Consider the following 16,399-nt stretch of genomic DNA (forward strand, 5'->3'; position numbering starts at 1 on the left):
GCACAATGCTTTTCTCAAAGTAATAATGTTTGATACAAACTACAGTGAGCAGCTGAAGTTACTTTTGCAGCTGCTGGATTCTCGTCTGCAGCTCCTGAGCAGCAAACGGGTTGGAGATGTCCGATGCGATGCTCGGCGTCGGTTCTTTGCCTCCAGCCAGATACTGTTGGGAGCCCGAGATGGCCAGGTTGGAGGTGCTCCTCCCGGTCTCCGCCAGACTGTGACCTCCTCCTACTCCTCCCACTTGCCCTAACTCCACGCTTCCTGGGGATCTAAAGGGATCATCGGACTCCTTCCGCCGGTTCAGCAGGTCCTGGGCGGACACGGAGGCAGAGCGGGGGATGTCCTGGCTGGAGGAGGGAGGCTTGGGGGAGTCGGAGGAGATGGAGGGCCGCGGGGTGGTGGAGGAGCTGGGCTTGCGGACCTGCACGGAGGATGGGGTGGTGTCTGAGGGCGAGGATGGGTCCTTATCCAAACACAACACCTGAAATTACACAAAGAGGAAAAATGTCATGACAAACACGGTCACTCAGAGAACTCCAGCTGCAGGTCGTCCTCCTACCCGCAGAGCCATCTTCATCTTGAGGGTGCAGCTCGGTCCGGAGTTCTTCATGGGGAAGCGCTGGTTCAGCATCATGTCCTTGGCCTCCAGCAGGCGGCTCAGAGGAAGCGTTAACGTCCCCAAAGAGCACTCGTGTTTCTCATCCTTCACCTACACAAAAATAAAGACATCAGCTGCTGACACATCCAAGAATTTACGATCGGTAGAGAGGAGAGCGGAGCAGCTATCAGATGATCCGTACCTCCACCTCCAGCTCCTGGGTTTTGGGGTTGTGGATGAGGAAGGTGAAGGCTTCCTCCCACACGGGTTCATTAGTCTTATATCTGACCTGGAAGAGGACACAAACAAAGAGGAGTGAGAAGGAAGGGAAACAGAGGGGCGAGACTACAAACACCTGCTAAACTGCAAAATTTATATGTAACTAAAGATATTTTAACAAACAAAATCTTGCGAAAACGGCACCGTGTCATCTGCAAACAAACAAATGAACAGAAAAATCAAGCAAATTGCAAAGATCCATCTCATCCTGGAAAAGAAAGCAAGTAACAGATTCCCAAAGTATAAGAGGATACACAGGATTCACAATAATTCATTATTATACTAACTTATTTAATGTTACTCTGGAGTCTCACCTTGCTCTCGAACGACTTGTGTCCCACTGTGAACTGGACGAACGGACTGGGATCACTGGTCACTTTTTTACCGGACTGCAGAAGAAGAAAGAACAGGTTTTTACAAACAAGAGAAAGTGACGGCGAGCAAAATTACAAATGTATTTTAGAAGTTAAATCACAGGAAAGTATTCTGAAACAAAAAAGATGCACTTATAAAGATTTAGCTTTAGATTTAGCATCTTTTTCATGTTATGTAAAATCATAAAAAACATGCAACTAATCATTCAAAATCTTCTATAATGTTTATTACACTGGGAAATGCTTTAACAAAAACATGAAATGTAGCGTTGCAGTTTGTGTTGAGCATTCAAAATTCACATTTTGAGCTCATACTGTGCGTTCTGGGTCGAAGGTATCAGAACTTTACCGTGATACCAAACAACCCACAGCTGCTTCACACATTTCAGCACGTGACGGCTAAAATGTGTTGATTTATATGTGAAAGTAAAGTTTATCAGTTAAATGTCTCTGAAACAGGAAGTCTGTAAAACAAACCAGATCAGTTTGGAGGAAAAAGGTTTTTTAGAATCAAAGAGTGTGAATGTGTTTTGGACAACAATGTTGTTATTTACAACACACATTGTTAAAGACAGGTGAACAGCTTTTAGTCAACAAATGTGATTAGTGGAGTTTGTTAATGATTTCACAGCAGCAGGTCAGTCAGCAGGTGCAGTTCCTGTCGCAGCAGCGCCCCCCGGTGGAGACCGTCGACAACAGAGCTCTGAATCATGGTCGTGTTTCAAAATGTTAACAGGTTTGTCGGTGGATCACTATTGAGTTTATCTATAATCTCTAATGTGAAAAGACCTCAAACTGATTACAAACATGACATTTTGTTTTAATGTTGTGTGTGCAGCCAGAGGAAGTTGAGAAATTGATAAACTTCCACACATCGGAATTCTGCACCAATGCAGCTTTTAAAAGACTTTTCCATGTTCGCATTCAAACTACAATGTTCACTGTGGCCAAAAGTATATAGCACTGTTGCTATTACAACATGACACCTCCCTGGTGTTGGAACCAGAAGAGTGGAGGCTGTTAGCTGTAGCAGCAGATCAATAACGTGTTGGCGTCCACATACTTTTGGCCACGCAGAGTGAACGTCTGTCTCTGTGCTCCTCAGTTTCCCTCCTCGGTATGTCGGTGCTTCGTTACCGTGTCGTTACCTTGATGGCCTTACTGACCGAGGCCTTCTTCAGCCCCGCTTGGTTGAACTCTAACGGATTGCGCTTTGATTTTTCCCCCGGGGATAAGGCAGGAGAGAGCATACCACACACACGCACAAACACACCCACACACACACACACACACACACACAAACACCAGCAGGTTATTAGGGGGAAGAGGGGCATGCAGGATGGAGGAGGATGATGAACACACACCAGGACCACCAACACCATCACCACCACCACCAAAACATGGGGACACAGACAGAGAGACAACATGGAGGATGATCACATGGTTAATATCAGTCACCAGTTAAACATGGACATGAGGTCACGACTAGAGTCCGACCGGTGCTGGAGTCACGACGCTGATGAAGCTGATGATCCTCAATAAATCAGTGTACAACAAACTGGTCGGACTCTAGTCAGAATACATGAGATCATGGTTGATATGGAGAAAGAGGGAATGACAAGAGATCGTTCTGGCTGAGAAGAAGCTCAGATGGTTTCATGTTGTGCTGATAATCCTACGACATATATAAATATTTGTGTATTTGTATAAATCTGTTGGTGTTAAAGCTCCTCCTCTTGCAGAAGGTCACACGCAACATATTTAAAGGGTAACTCCACCAGTTTTACACATTAAAGTGTGTATACACGTCAAAAATAGTAGCATGAAGCCTTTAATGGCTCCAGAGGAAACGGCATGTAATCAGAGGTGGATTGTGGGTAATGTAGGCAGCAGGTTTCCACTGCTGTATGGTCACTGGACTCATTATGGGCAGTTTAAAAAGATTAAAATCAACACAGCAGAAACAGAGATATCACCTTTTTTATTCCATGCATTCTTTTTAAAAACCTGGTGCCTACATTACCCACAATGCACTGCAGACAATTTATCAGATTACATGCAGCTTCCTTTATACGATGCAGGAGTGGTGGAGTTTTCTTTTAATTAACAATAAAACTATCTGGTGATGAGGTCACACTCCTGTTTTCATCATCACACTGGGACACATGATGTTAACGTATCTCAGGATGTGATCGAAACATCTAACTGAAGAGAAAAAAAGCACGACTTTACGGTCGTTAAAACGTTCAAAATGACACAACAAAACCGACTTCATCTTTAGTTCCTGATCTCACATGAATAATTTGGGTCAGTTCGCTTCATGTCAGATCAGCGGAGCGAGCAGAGAGTCCGATTTTTAAGCAACACACAGACTTGTTGACGAACGCTACAACGCTTCCTGTCAAAAAAGTCTGTGTATTCCCTTTAAAATGCATGAAGAAAGTAGCCATGTGCTGCCCCCTGCTGGCAGGACCGGGGAGAACCCACCACAGAGGGGGAGGCTGGAGGAGGAGGAAGGGGAGAGAAACTCTACTCACATACAATGACCTCACACAGGAAGGATGGAGGGAAAGCAATCCAGAGAATTCACCCTCCCTGCTCTCAGATAATCCGAACGATCAAAATGCATTCCTTCCCCTCAAAATAAATCACACGTAAAACACTAACAACCAATCCTTGAAAGCTGCGGGAGGCGGAGGACGTTTACGGCATCAATCTTATCTGGATGTTTGGAAACTTGGAACTTTTTCAACGTGAAAAATATGAAGTGTTTCAGCAACGAAACAGACAAAAAGCATCTCTACGTTTCTTGAGAATATTGTTGACAAAAAAAGAGTCTAGAAATAAAAATATCTTTATGTTTTCCAGGACTTTTTATCTCCGAATATTTGATGATAAAAACATACGATGTACTGAAGCCGTTTGCTCGGCGAGAGGAGGAAGGATGCTTTTGAACGTCTCACAGCGGCGTTGTTTCCTCATTTTTCGCTCTTATTTCCCGTCATGTTCCTCGTCTTTGTAATCAGTCAAACTCCAACAAGTAACATTCATGACCAATAACAATATTAATGAATTCAACTCATGCACTAGCGGGGGGGGATTCATGCTCGTCAGGCAAAACAGTTCAAACCTTTTTGAATAAAAACACGAGCATAAAGTAAGACAAAAGGAAGATGAGCTCTAGCAGAAGTAATCACACCTCGGCTTCGGTTAGAACTACACTAGGATGCAGAAAACAGCCAGCGGACTCACAAATAAGGTCCGATAGAGAGAGGCCGTGTTCTCGCAGAACACCAGGCCCGCCGCCCGCCTCTCTTTTAAGTAGCCAGAGCCCAAGTTCCCCTCGAAGACGCTCTTCAGAGGGGGAGGAGGGAGGAGGAGAAGAAGAAGAGGAGAAGAGGAGGCTGAAAAGAGGAAGGTGAAGGCGGCACGGCAGAAAGAAAGTTCTGCTGTGACGATCTCGTTACAACTGATTAGCAGCGTTGGAGGAAACCCAAGGAAACATTCTTATACTACACTGTGAAACTTACTCTTTTATTACCGATTAACCTGCTGATTTTCTTCTCCTTCTTCATTGATTGATTTCATTTGCAAAGAACAATCTTTTGCATGTTTACTATTTGAATCATTTGTGTTAACTTTGCTGAACCTTTAAGACGAGACGAAGTGAAGAACAGAACAGAACAGAACAGAAAAGAAGATAAAAGTGAGACTGTGGCGAGAACTCTGTCTGAATGTAGATCGACAGTTTGTTTTAATCCATCCAGAGCAACTTATATTCTGCAGCACATCTTTGACCTTTGACCACTGAAATCCAATCAGTTCTTCTTCAAGTTTGTGCCAGATTTAAAAGAAATTCCTCCCCGAGGTGTTACTGAGACATCAAGTTCACAAGAATGGGATGAACAAATAGAAAAAACACAATGCTGCCAGCTGCTGATGACCAAACAGAAACCCTTTAACAAAGATAAACAACAGCTCAACTGTATGTAAGAGAAAAAATATAGGAAAAAAGATATATAATAAAGAAGTATTTTGATACTTATCATTCCTATACGTAAATATTTCTTTGTTATGGTGCTGAAAATAAGCTCTCCTTGAAAGAAGAAGCATCAATAAATCACCATCTTGCATTTTTTCTTCACCACGTCTTAATAAATATCTACAGTCGTCATATTCGTTGACTCTCGGATGCTGCAGGTGCATGCTGGGAGTTTGGACCAGAGCTACTTACAGGCAGGTTTCTGGCCGAATCCAGGAAGATGACGAGCAGCGCAGACGACAGGCCGTCGTTGGCTTGACAGCGGTCGGCTTTGATGCTCGTCAGCGCCTGCGACCGAAAAAAATAAAGAAGTCAAGTTAGTTTTTGGTTCGATGGATCCCGCGAGGCTTCGTGTGAAGAAGAAGAAGACGGCAGGCGGTTTGTGGTTCTGTACCTGGTCCAGCTTCTCAGGTGTGGGCAGCAGAGATAACCACTCCAGTCTGAGGTGCAGCTTCCCTGTGGCCACATCTTGCATCACAAACCACTGAAGACAAACACGAGGTCACTGTTAATATCAAGATCTTGATCTTTTATACAGACTATTTCTGACCAATAGAGCAAAATTCTGTCTGACGAACAAAGAGACGGGAAGAGAAACAGAAGTCACAGATAACTGACTTTTCTCTACATCCTCAAAACTTTATTGCAAATGTATATCCAGAACAACTTTTGGTTTCTGAGTCTAAAAGCAGATTTAACGGCTGTAGATCAGACAGGAAGTGATGCAGATTTACCTCATCGACCTTCTGTTCCTTCTGGAGCTCGGCCAGGTCGATCAGCAGGCTGAAAAACAAGTCGCACACAACACAAAAACTTTTAACTGGAGGTTTGTGAACATATCAATTAAACGCCGCTGTGAGCTCCTCAGCGCCTCTGTCCTCCGATAAACGACGACCATCAGGTGTCAAGTCCTGATACGTACAAACTCTTTATGTCAAGTAAGATTTAAAAACACTTTTTTAGGAGCAAAAACAAGACGATGATTTGGAATCTTCAAGTCATAGACTAAACAAAATGTTTGAGGACGTTGTTTTGGGCTTTCAATGAAAGGTCCAGAAATTTCATGGAGCAAACAACTAACTGATCAATGGAGAAAATGATCCAAACTGTTTTGGCCTTTATGATCTGATAAAAAGTGATTTCACTCATGATAAACATGAAGACACAGCAGGTATGTGAAGTTATATCAGATGTTTTGTTGAGCCATCAGGAAATCGTACTTTCCAAGGAAGTCGTCTTTGTCGGTGTCTTCATCAAACAGCTCGATCTCCAGATTCTGTCCTGAGTGGTCGTATATTAAGGCCTGTAGAAACACAAAGACATGAGCGTCACACTCTGAACACAGGACTGATGTAGACCTGACAGAAACACACGGAGGTGTTAGAGGACAGAAACATGAGTCCGCTGACGCTGCAGGAAAACACAAATTCAGATGTACGATTTCAAATTCTGGCTCACCTCGTACACCTCGTTCCACTTCGGGTGGACGGTGTCGTGGATGACTTTGCTCTGGAAGAGCTGAGTCCCGACCTGGATGACTCCGTACGGGTCCGACTTGCCTTTGATGAGCCCTCCGAGGAACTTGTCTTTACCCAGCAGGTCCTGGGCCTCGATGAAGTGGATCCTCAGGATGCCCTGAGGAGACGAGCGGGTGACAAAGAGAGTTAGAAGAGGTTGGACCAGGAGAGGAGGGCGACAGATACATCATTCTATTTTATTTTATTTTACTGTTCATGGACCCTTTGACAAAAAAAGGACAACTTGCACCTTCAAGTCACGAGGAACAATCCTTAAAAAACAGCTAACTTAAGTTGCTTGAAAGAAAACCTGCGGTCAAATGAAAAGAGGAAACAGCTGAGGACTAAAATAGATTGGAGGAAGTTTGCTCACTCAAACAGAACAGAATGAGTAATTTACTCTAAAATAAGAAGCTGCTGGTGCAACGACGCCTACAGAGGAAATCTGAGCACTTCATTTCATCAGACAGGTTCAAAGACAACTGCACAGGTTCAGTTTAAGTGTGTGTGTGTGTGTGTGTGTGTGTGTGTGTGTGTGTGTGTGTGTGTGTGTGTGTGTGTGCGTGCGTGTGTGTGTGTGTGCGTGCGTGTGTGTGTGTGTTACCTTGGGCATGGGGAAGCGGAGCCGGGCCAGCTCAGCTTCTCCCACCAGAGGGATGGTCAGACGGTTGGGCAGGACCAGGAAGCTGTAGATGATGTCCTGGATGATGTTGTCACACAAACCACTGAGAAGGATGGACAGAGGAGGAGGAGGAGGAGGAAGAGGAAGAGGAGGAGGAAGAGGAGGAGGAGGAGGAGGAGGTAGAAGAGGAGGAGGAAGAGGAGGAGGAGGAAGAGGAAGAGGAAGAAGAGGAGGAGGAAGAGGAGGAGGTAGAAGAGGAGGAGGAAGAGGAGGAGGAGGAGGAGGAGGAGGTAGAAGAGGAGGAGGAGGAGGAGGAGGTAGAAGAGGAGGAGGAAGAGGAGGAGGAGGAGGAGGAGGAGGTAGAAGAGGAGGAGGAAGAGGAAGAAGAGGAGGAGGAAGAGGAAGAGGAAGAAGAGGAGGAGGAAGAGGAGGAGGTAGAAGAGGAGGAGGAAGAGGAGGAGAGAAAACATGGAAGTCAATGAAAGAAGTTCTGATGATTTGTTTTAGTGTGATTTAGGTGAACTGCCCCTTTAAATGCACACAAACTGCTGAGGCTGCAACATGAGGATAAATACAGCTCATTTTATTAGCTGAAGGCATTTAAATAATTGGAGCTGCGTCTCTCATTTCATTCTCAGCTCACACATGAATGTATGACTACAGACAACAATCCTGAGGTGTTTCACCTCATCTCCTCTAGAGGGCAGCAGCTACCTGCATAAACCTCAAACAGCTGATCCAGGGCCAGCTTCAGAGGAGAATTTGCAATGCAAAATTGATTTTAGTGTTGATGTGCTGGTCCCTGGTCTGCCTCACGCCCACTAAACACGTAATTAAATCCAGATAGATGTTGGATGCTGCACCACACACACACACACACACACACACACACACACACACACACACACACAGGTGAGGGTCACCTCAGGATTTTTCTGCAATTTCATCACTGAGAAAATTAAAAAAGTGCCCTCACGCTAACACACAGGAAGCGAGTGAGGAGGGTGTGGCGAGGGCAGATCTTCAAAGCAGACACACACACACACACACACACACACACACACACACACACACACACACACACACACACACACATACATGCACACACACAAACACACACAGAGTGGTATTTTCCTCCAACCCGTCGAACAAGGAGAGCTACATTTCTCAGGGCGGAGTCTTTTGGAAACCGCAGTGAGTCTGAGAGCAGAAAACAAACAGTACACCAGCTTCAGGCCCGGTTGTTCTGCTCGCATCTATAATCTGGACTGGGAGGATTCAAAACAATCGATGGAAGTGCAATTAAAAAAACAAGACAAACATCTAAATAATTCATGTAGCAGGTTTAACCATCGAAGGCAATGTCAGCTGAAACAGTCCAGACTGAAATAAACCCCTGTAAACTATTCGGTGGATCGCTTTAACAGCCTCTTTTCCACACAGCTTCACATTTGTAGTTTTGAGTGAAACGTGGTCACTTAAGAAGCATCTCGCAGCAGTTTGGAGCTCATTTAAAGAGGAAAAGCGACCGAAAACATCCACGACTTGGGGGAAACAACACCAGGTCTGGGAACTCTCCAAACTCTCCTAAAAAATGCCCTGAACTGCCTTTGTTGCAGCGATATTGTGTGATCTAACTTCTGGATCTGCACCTGATCTGGTTTAACCTCAGCTCTCTACAGGGGGCCTCAAAAACAATAAAAGCGTTTGTCTGAGTGTGTTTCTATGTTATATGTGAAGTGTGTTCTTGCTGCTGTGTCTTCCCTCCAAGTGGAGCCTGGAAATACTTTGAATCCAGCCCGACATCACATCTCTGTCTGCGGCCTCCTCTCCTTTTCACAATCACGTTGCTATAAATACCGTCACTTAGCGGAGGGAAAAATAAGGGTCATAATCCATTCTGTGATCCGGTGGTTAACGTAATGGTTTCAGCAGAAGAGCCTGAGCGGTAGACGGCTCCGGCTGCGTGTCCGCGGGGGGAAAGTCTCTTCAAAAGCGCCGACTTCATTTTGTCATTTTACAGATGGAGCAGGATGTTTGCTGATGTTACGCTCCAGAGAGCGCTGAGTGCTCCGCATGGTTTTTTAATTTCTCCTACAGTGAAGAGTCGACACGTGTCGTATCTTTCTGACAAGGACTAAAATAATTGCTTTTCCTGTATCATCCCAACAGCGACTCAACCTCCAGTTTTCTATTAAAAGGCTGAATTTAAGTGAAACGTTGGAGGGTTTCCTGACAAAACAAAGCAAAAAACTTTATTTCCAGCTCTCTGGTTGAAGCGTGAAGAAGAGGAACTATATTGTTACTATATTGTTATTATTTTTCACACTAGTCTGCTGTACAGTTGCAACTCGGACAGAGAAACAGAGAGGAAGGAGAATATTTAAACAAATTTCAGCTGTCCTGGAGAGAATAAATCCCGTATCTTGCACATGTTTCAAAGTGAAAGTCTGTGGAAGTCTGTGAGATCTGCCACGTCGACTTTTCTGTCAGTCACGAGGGGGTCGCATCCCTGTCGAGAGGCTGACAAACAAAAACTGATTGAATGAATAAAAAGTGATGAATATGACTTTGTGCCACAAATTTATGTACATTTATGCAAGAGGGAGAATTATTCTGTGTTATTTTCTGAAAGATTTGACCTAAAAATGCAGTTTCATTTGACTTATTTTGTCATTTTCATTCTTTAAATGTTGACACAGGTAAAAGAAGTCAGCCAGAAACCTGCTGTAGTTTCAAAGTCCTGATTATTTCCTTTTTATTATTTCCTAATTTTGAGGTTTCAAGGTTGGAAAGTATGATCGCAGCAAGCAGAGAAAGAATCAGGTCGTTCAATACTGCGGATCCATGAACGCCACAAATGTTTAATCAGGACTAGACAATGTGTTTTAACTTATCTACTGCTTTCTAAAAAAAAGCTTTTTCATCTTAATTATTTGCTTCCAAGTTGCAGACGACACAGGAGAGAAAAGACTTCTCACACAAAGATAAATATAGTTTCCAGGATCTGAGAAAGTTTTACAAGTAACCAATATCAATGGGCCTACAGTTCACTAAACAAAAGGTTATATAAGAGCTTGTAAGTTCATAATTCAAGGTTTCTCGTTTCACTCTTAACAGCGTTTTAGGGCTGCAGAAGGATTTGTGTTGCAGCCGGCCGCTCGGGCAAACTGGCAGCGAGCCTCGCTCTCCGTGCCAGCGATCGCTCTATTAAAGGTAACCTGTGGTGCTTCTGACCTCTAGCAGCGCCTCGGAGCACAAGTGGGTTCCTACCAACGGTGTCAAACTAATCCGCTGGTCTAACGGCAGGCGGTAATGTGCCAATAAACAAAAGCAAAGCACCGGATAAGTGCGGAGAGAAGACGACTTTCTGCTGTAAATAACTTGAATAATTTAAACTGAAACACAACGAAGAAAAACGTCTTTTACACAACAGAGACAGCAGTAAGAAAGCAGCTGCACCGTTCAGAAGAGGTATGTTAGAATGGATTCCTGTGGTTCAAAAAGAAAGTTATGTAATAAGGAGCGTCTGTGTTGTTGAATTCCTCTGATGACTGATTATTGTATCAACCAGCGAGTCACTAAAAGAAACTATACAGCACGTTTGAGGGCGAGTGCCAATCTGTGTCACCGTATGTCGGTTAAACAAGCTGCTCTCACGTCTTTTCTGTAGCCTCACGACGTTTGCATTCGAAAGCAGCTGTCAGTACGAGCCAGATGACATGACGCTGAACCATATATTTCCATCCAGTGTCATATGAGGTCAGTCATTCCCATAATGCATTGCCAGATGACAGGTAAGGAAGTAGACGTTGATGCAGCATTTAACCCCGGGGGTGTGCAGAGGGATCCAAACATAGGCTGTTGAGGGAGAGCGTTCTCATGGCGACGAAATAGTTATGACATCATGTCTCTCTCTCACACACACACACACACACACACACACACACACACACACACACACACACACACACACACACACACACACACAGTCATACACACACGCACACAGATTGCTTTGATAATCATGACCAGGTGTTTCACACACTTCCTCACACAGTTCCTCAGAGAGCTAGCTGGCTAATAGAGAGAGCAGCTGTGTGTGTGTGTGTGTGTGTGTGTGTGTGTGTGTGTGTGTGTGTGTGTGTGTGTGTGTGTGTGTGTGTGTGTGTGTGTGTGTGTGTGTGTGTGTGTGTGTGAGAGACCGTTCTGCTCTTAAAGTAAACTGATTTATTCTGATTAAAATCAATGGATGAACGGAGCAACACATGACACACACACATGCAAATGCAGATTTTAAAATAGAAACACACACACACACACACACACACACACACAAACACACAGTCATGACTCACACCATCATTAGACACAGTTACTTACTTGACACCAGGAATGTCCAGCATGTTTGTCAGTCCCGTCCAATTGATGTCCAGCAACTGAAATAAAGAAGAAACATGATTTAGATTTTCATAAAAAGATTTAATAAACTGACCACAAACTAACTTTATTATTCAGAGTCGCCTTTTGGTCCCACAGCAGCTCCTGTTCTAAAGGAGACCATCAGCTGTATTTAACCCACAAAATTCCTGCTGCAACTTAAATATAAAACAACACTGATAGTTTGAGATTTTGTGTTCATGTTTGGAGACAATTCTGAAATTTACTTCCTATTAAATGACTGAAATTTCTCCCAGACAGCAGCTTTTGTTTAATGTCACTTGTGATGAATGACGATGGAACTAAATATTAGTAATTAATCCGATTTGAAAGCCTGAGTCGGTCAAACTCTACACGTGAAACTTTGGATCTCAGGTTTTGGTCACTCTCTGTCACTCTGAAACTTTTTTGCTCTCCGAAGTTTCCCAGCGGCGAGGTCTTCTTCTAGACATTATCAGCTCGTCTCTGACAGCGTCATGAGTCAGCAGAGCAGCAACAGCAGGAGCCGAGGAGCCAAACTTTAGTTAAATCGACCCAATAATCAATACAGGGGAGCAGCCGGGGTTGAGCCTTCACACAGACAGGAAGTGTGTGACATTAACAACAAAAAAAAAAATCATTCATCGAAGACACATTCAAACTTTTCCAACTTCTCCTTCAGCTGCTTCTTTATACAAAGTTTAGTTATCAGACAACAGTTCAGCAATGCAGTTCAGCTCCCCGTCAGTAGTGAAGCAATGCAGTTTAGCTTCCAGACATTAGCTAAGCAATGTTTTCTCTGTAATTAGTGAAGTAACGAGGGTCCCAGACATTCATTTTCATCGTCCTTCAGCTGCTTCTTCCTACCAACCTAAGCCAGCAATGCAGTTTAGCTCCTAGATTAAATCATCATTTGGTATCCTTACACCAAATCTCCCTTTTTAAAACTTTTATCTGCTTATTAATACTTTTAGCAAAAGAAAAAATATATATATATATATTCAAACCCTAATGTTACACATCTTTCATACAATATGGGCATTATTCAACTGAAGTCGGCAATGCAGTTTAGCTCCCAGTTTACATCATATTGAGTATTCTTACACCAATCACCCATTTTTTTTAAAGTTTTATCTGCTTTTTAATACTTTTAGCAGAATAAATATATACATTTAAATCTAATGTCCCACATCATTTATATATTATGGGCATTATTCAACAAAGTCAGCAATGCAGTTTAACTCCTGGTTTACATTATACTGGGTATCCTTGCGCCCAATCCCACTTTTCTAACGTTTCATATTTCTTTCCTACACCTTTTCCTAACTTTTGTCTGCTTGTTCATACTTAGCAGTTAAGCAAGGCAGTTTAGATCCCTGTTATCAGTGAAGCAATGCAGTTCAGCCCACAGTTTTCAGTCAAGTAATGAGGGTCCCAGAAAGGCTTTATTCATACTTCTTCAGCCGTCATACTTCTTTTTACCGAGCTATGTCAGTAATGCAGTTTAGCTCCCAGCCACTGACAAAGTAATGCAGTTTAGCTCCTAGCTTACATTATTTTGTGTATCCTTACAACCAATCCCACTTTTCTTATGTTTCATATTCCTTTTCTACACCTTTTCCCAACGTGTATCTGCTTATTCGTACTTTATGTAAAATAAATGTATATATTTAAACCTAATGTTCCACATCTCTCATACAATGTCACCTCCTACCTTATAATCACCTAAATTAAGCAGTGGACACACAGCGAATAACCAGAACCGTGTGTTTTTTTTAAAAGATAAAGTTACACAAGGCTTGCTTTAGATTTCATTCAAAATAACTGACTGTCATACGTTCTTCATTCATCAAGAAATCTATAAACTCTTATTGCAACAACGAGTCCATGACCTGTTGGATTTGTCTTTGTTATCCATCCAACAGGCTTTCAGAGAGATTACAATAAAAAAATATTGAATCATGATGGAGCCTATAAAAGTACTTTTCACAATTTCATTCATCAAGATAAGATGTTATTATTACCCTTTCAACCCTCTGTGACTGAGCCTTTCAGCGAGTTCAAGTAGAGACAGGAAAAAAACAGTCTGGAGAGATGGAATGATAATCTGTACGAGACGTGCCGCCCTCCACAATGAGCTTGTTGTGCACTACAACTTACATAAAAAGATGTGCAAATCCGAGTTTGCGGAGATGAAGAAACCCAACACCGTAGGCAGGAACACGTCCGTTCACCACACTCAGGAACGTACATTTTACACATGTCAACCAGGGTTCTCATATTCAGAATGAGGGGGGGGGCTTAACACGGTTTTCTAACCCAGATATTAACACCTGAGCATGAAAGTGGGTTACCTGAGGAACCCTGCTTATAAGGAGAAGTCACATTTTGAATGTTATGTCATTACGTTTGTCAGACAGGAACCTCCAACAGTCCAACAGTCCAACAGCAGCATTGAGCAAGGCTGAATCACGGCACACACACCTGACACACCCTGACATCTACTGAATATAGTGATTAAAACTGGTATCAGTTCTTAGTACCAGCTAAGACGGGTACTACAATCTGCCTTACAGTACAGGCAGCAGAGATTACAGCAGTGGGAGTTGTATTACGACTGTGGTATCTGCATGTAACCCTTCTAGTTGCATTGTTGTGGAGGGAGTCCCTGTATTTAGTGAAGCAATACAGTTCATCCCACAGTTTTCAGTCAAGTTAAGGGTCCCAGACAGGCATTATTCATACTCCTTCAGCCGACATACTTCTTTTTACCGAGCTATGTCAGCAATGCAGTTTAGCTCCCAGCCACTGACAAAGTAATGCAGTTTAGCTCCTAGCTTACATTATTTTGTGTATCCTTACAACCAATCCCACTTTTCTTATATTTCATATTCCTTTTCTACATCTTTTCCCAACGTGTATCTGCTTATTCGTACTTTATACATCCCACAGTTTTCAGTCACGTTAAGGGTCCCAGACAGGCATTATTCATACTCCTTCAGCCGACTTTTTACCGAGCTATGTCAGCAACGCAGTTTCGCGCCCAGCCATTGGTCAAGTCATGCAGTTCAGCTCCTGCCTTACACAAAATTCTGTATCCTTAAGCTTTTCTAACTTTTCATATTCCTTCTTCACTCTTTCATGCAACTTTTATCTACTCATTCATACTTTTAGCAACACATGCAGAAGAGGACTCTCATCATGTAACTGTCCAATTTCCAAAATATGGTGAGGTCCAGATGGAGTTGGGGTGTGGCGGGCGAGCAGCGGCTACCAGGCCTGAGTGATGCAGGTTGAGACGGAGCCGGTCTTTATCCCGATGATCAGGATAAATTGATTTTCAGAGGGTAAACAGATCAATAGGACCCAAGAAACGCTATTATCTGTTTTACACTGTGAACCGGGCTGCAGTGTTCCTGCTGCAGATTTGGACCGACTGCTGGTCAGTGTTCAATCATCGTTACACAAACTGCAGCGTCAAGCTCACAAGACAATCACCAGACTCATGTTGGGAAGGCACTCAGCTCAAAATAACACCAGTCCACTGACCATGTAAGGAGCGCGAGCCGGGTGACGGCTGTCAAGGTTAACATACGTACACGTGGACGTGATGTCGGCGTTTAAAAACACGCCACTGTACGGTGTCAGAGAAAGGATTGTGTGTGCCCATATTTGCATGTGTGTGTGTGTGAGAGATTAAGAGTGACTGTTGAGTTGAAGAGGTTATGAAAGAGGCTTAAAATGTCAAATGCTGGAAGCCGTTATTACAACTGGAGCAAATGAAGAGCAATGCGGAAAACAGACACGTGAAATTGCTTATAAATAAAAATCATGCTTATTATAAGTTAGGAAGTCAAACCCAAGACTCGTGTTCAGTGATGGACGAGGGGCTCCAGTGAATAAAAAAAATGTAAAACGTCCTGCAGTCAAAACTGTATTCAAGTGCAATTCTTCTCAGTGGTTTTGTAAACAGGATACGGATGACAGTAGGAGACAGGTGGAGCTTCGGGCAGTCTGGTGTAAAATTATTCAAATGGTTACAGCATTCACGGGCTTCTAAATGTCTCTCACCGTTACGTTATCAGCTGTCACGTCCGCCTGCAGCTGATGATCTGTGTTGCCCTCTCTTAAGAAAGGTGAAGGAAATGCTGTATGTCAAGCAAACACACGAGAACTACTGCGCTCAGCAGGATGTTAAATGTTGAGAGCTACTTTTGTTTTTCACAGTCCGACCCTCCGATGTTTTGTTGTTGTGGTGCCGTGGCAGCTCCTCGCTCCCTGTGATTCAGCCTCCCAGACAGACTCCTTCTAATTTTCCCATCTGCAGTGTAGATATTCAGAGCAGCGGGACGGCTGCCTTTCATCGTCTGTGTGTGTGTGTGTGTGTGTGTGTGTATAAGACAGGGACGGCAGAAGGCGACATGGTCGGGTGTTCCTGTGTGAAAACGAGGCCATTAAGGCGATGGTGGCCAGCTGCTCCTTGTTTTTGAGTACTTAATTTTGTTTTATCTGCAGAAAAACAACAGAAACCAAGAGAGTTTTTCC

At 43.4% G+C, this 16,399-nt stretch overlaps 1 protein-coding gene across 4 annotated transcripts in view; it reads right to left on the bottom strand.

The window, feature by feature from the left end:
* LOC119011177 (extended synaptotagmin-2-like) overlaps positions 1 to 16,399 on the bottom strand; it is a 41,242-nt gene that overhangs the window by 3,282 nt on the left and 21,561 nt on the right. Inside the window, exons 8-20 of one of the 4 annotated variants that reach the window (XM_037084104.1) lie at positions 11,819 to 11,874; positions 7,418 to 7,538; positions 6,755 to 6,931; positions 6,517 to 6,599; positions 6,031 to 6,079; positions 5,691 to 5,780; positions 5,489 to 5,584; positions 4,507 to 4,608; positions 2,403 to 2,465; positions 1,195 to 1,269; positions 804 to 890; positions 563 to 712; positions 63 to 484 (exon numbers count right to left, since the gene is read on the bottom strand). In XM_037084104.1, the coding sequence (XP_036939999.1) occupies positions 63 to 484; positions 563 to 712; positions 804 to 890; positions 1,195 to 1,269; positions 2,403 to 2,465; positions 4,507 to 4,608; positions 5,489 to 5,584; positions 5,691 to 5,780; positions 6,031 to 6,079; positions 6,517 to 6,599; positions 6,755 to 6,931; positions 7,418 to 7,538; positions 11,819 to 11,874 (1,571 nt within the window). The remainder of the gene's footprint in view (positions 1 to 62; positions 485 to 562; positions 713 to 803; positions 891 to 1,194; positions 1,270 to 2,402; positions 2,466 to 4,506; positions 4,609 to 5,488; positions 5,585 to 5,690; positions 5,781 to 6,030; positions 6,080 to 6,516; positions 6,600 to 6,754; positions 6,932 to 7,417; positions 7,539 to 11,818; positions 11,875 to 16,399) is intronic. The other 3 variants (XM_037084105.1, XM_037084106.1, XM_037084107.1) reach the window with 3 other exon arrangements.

Source organism: Acanthopagrus latus, chromosome 21 (genome assembly GCF_904848185.1).
Source record: "Acanthopagrus latus isolate v.2019 chromosome 21, fAcaLat1.1, whole genome shotgun sequence".
Classification (NCBI taxonomy): Eukaryota; Metazoa; Chordata; class Actinopteri; order Spariformes; family Sparidae; genus Acanthopagrus; species Acanthopagrus latus.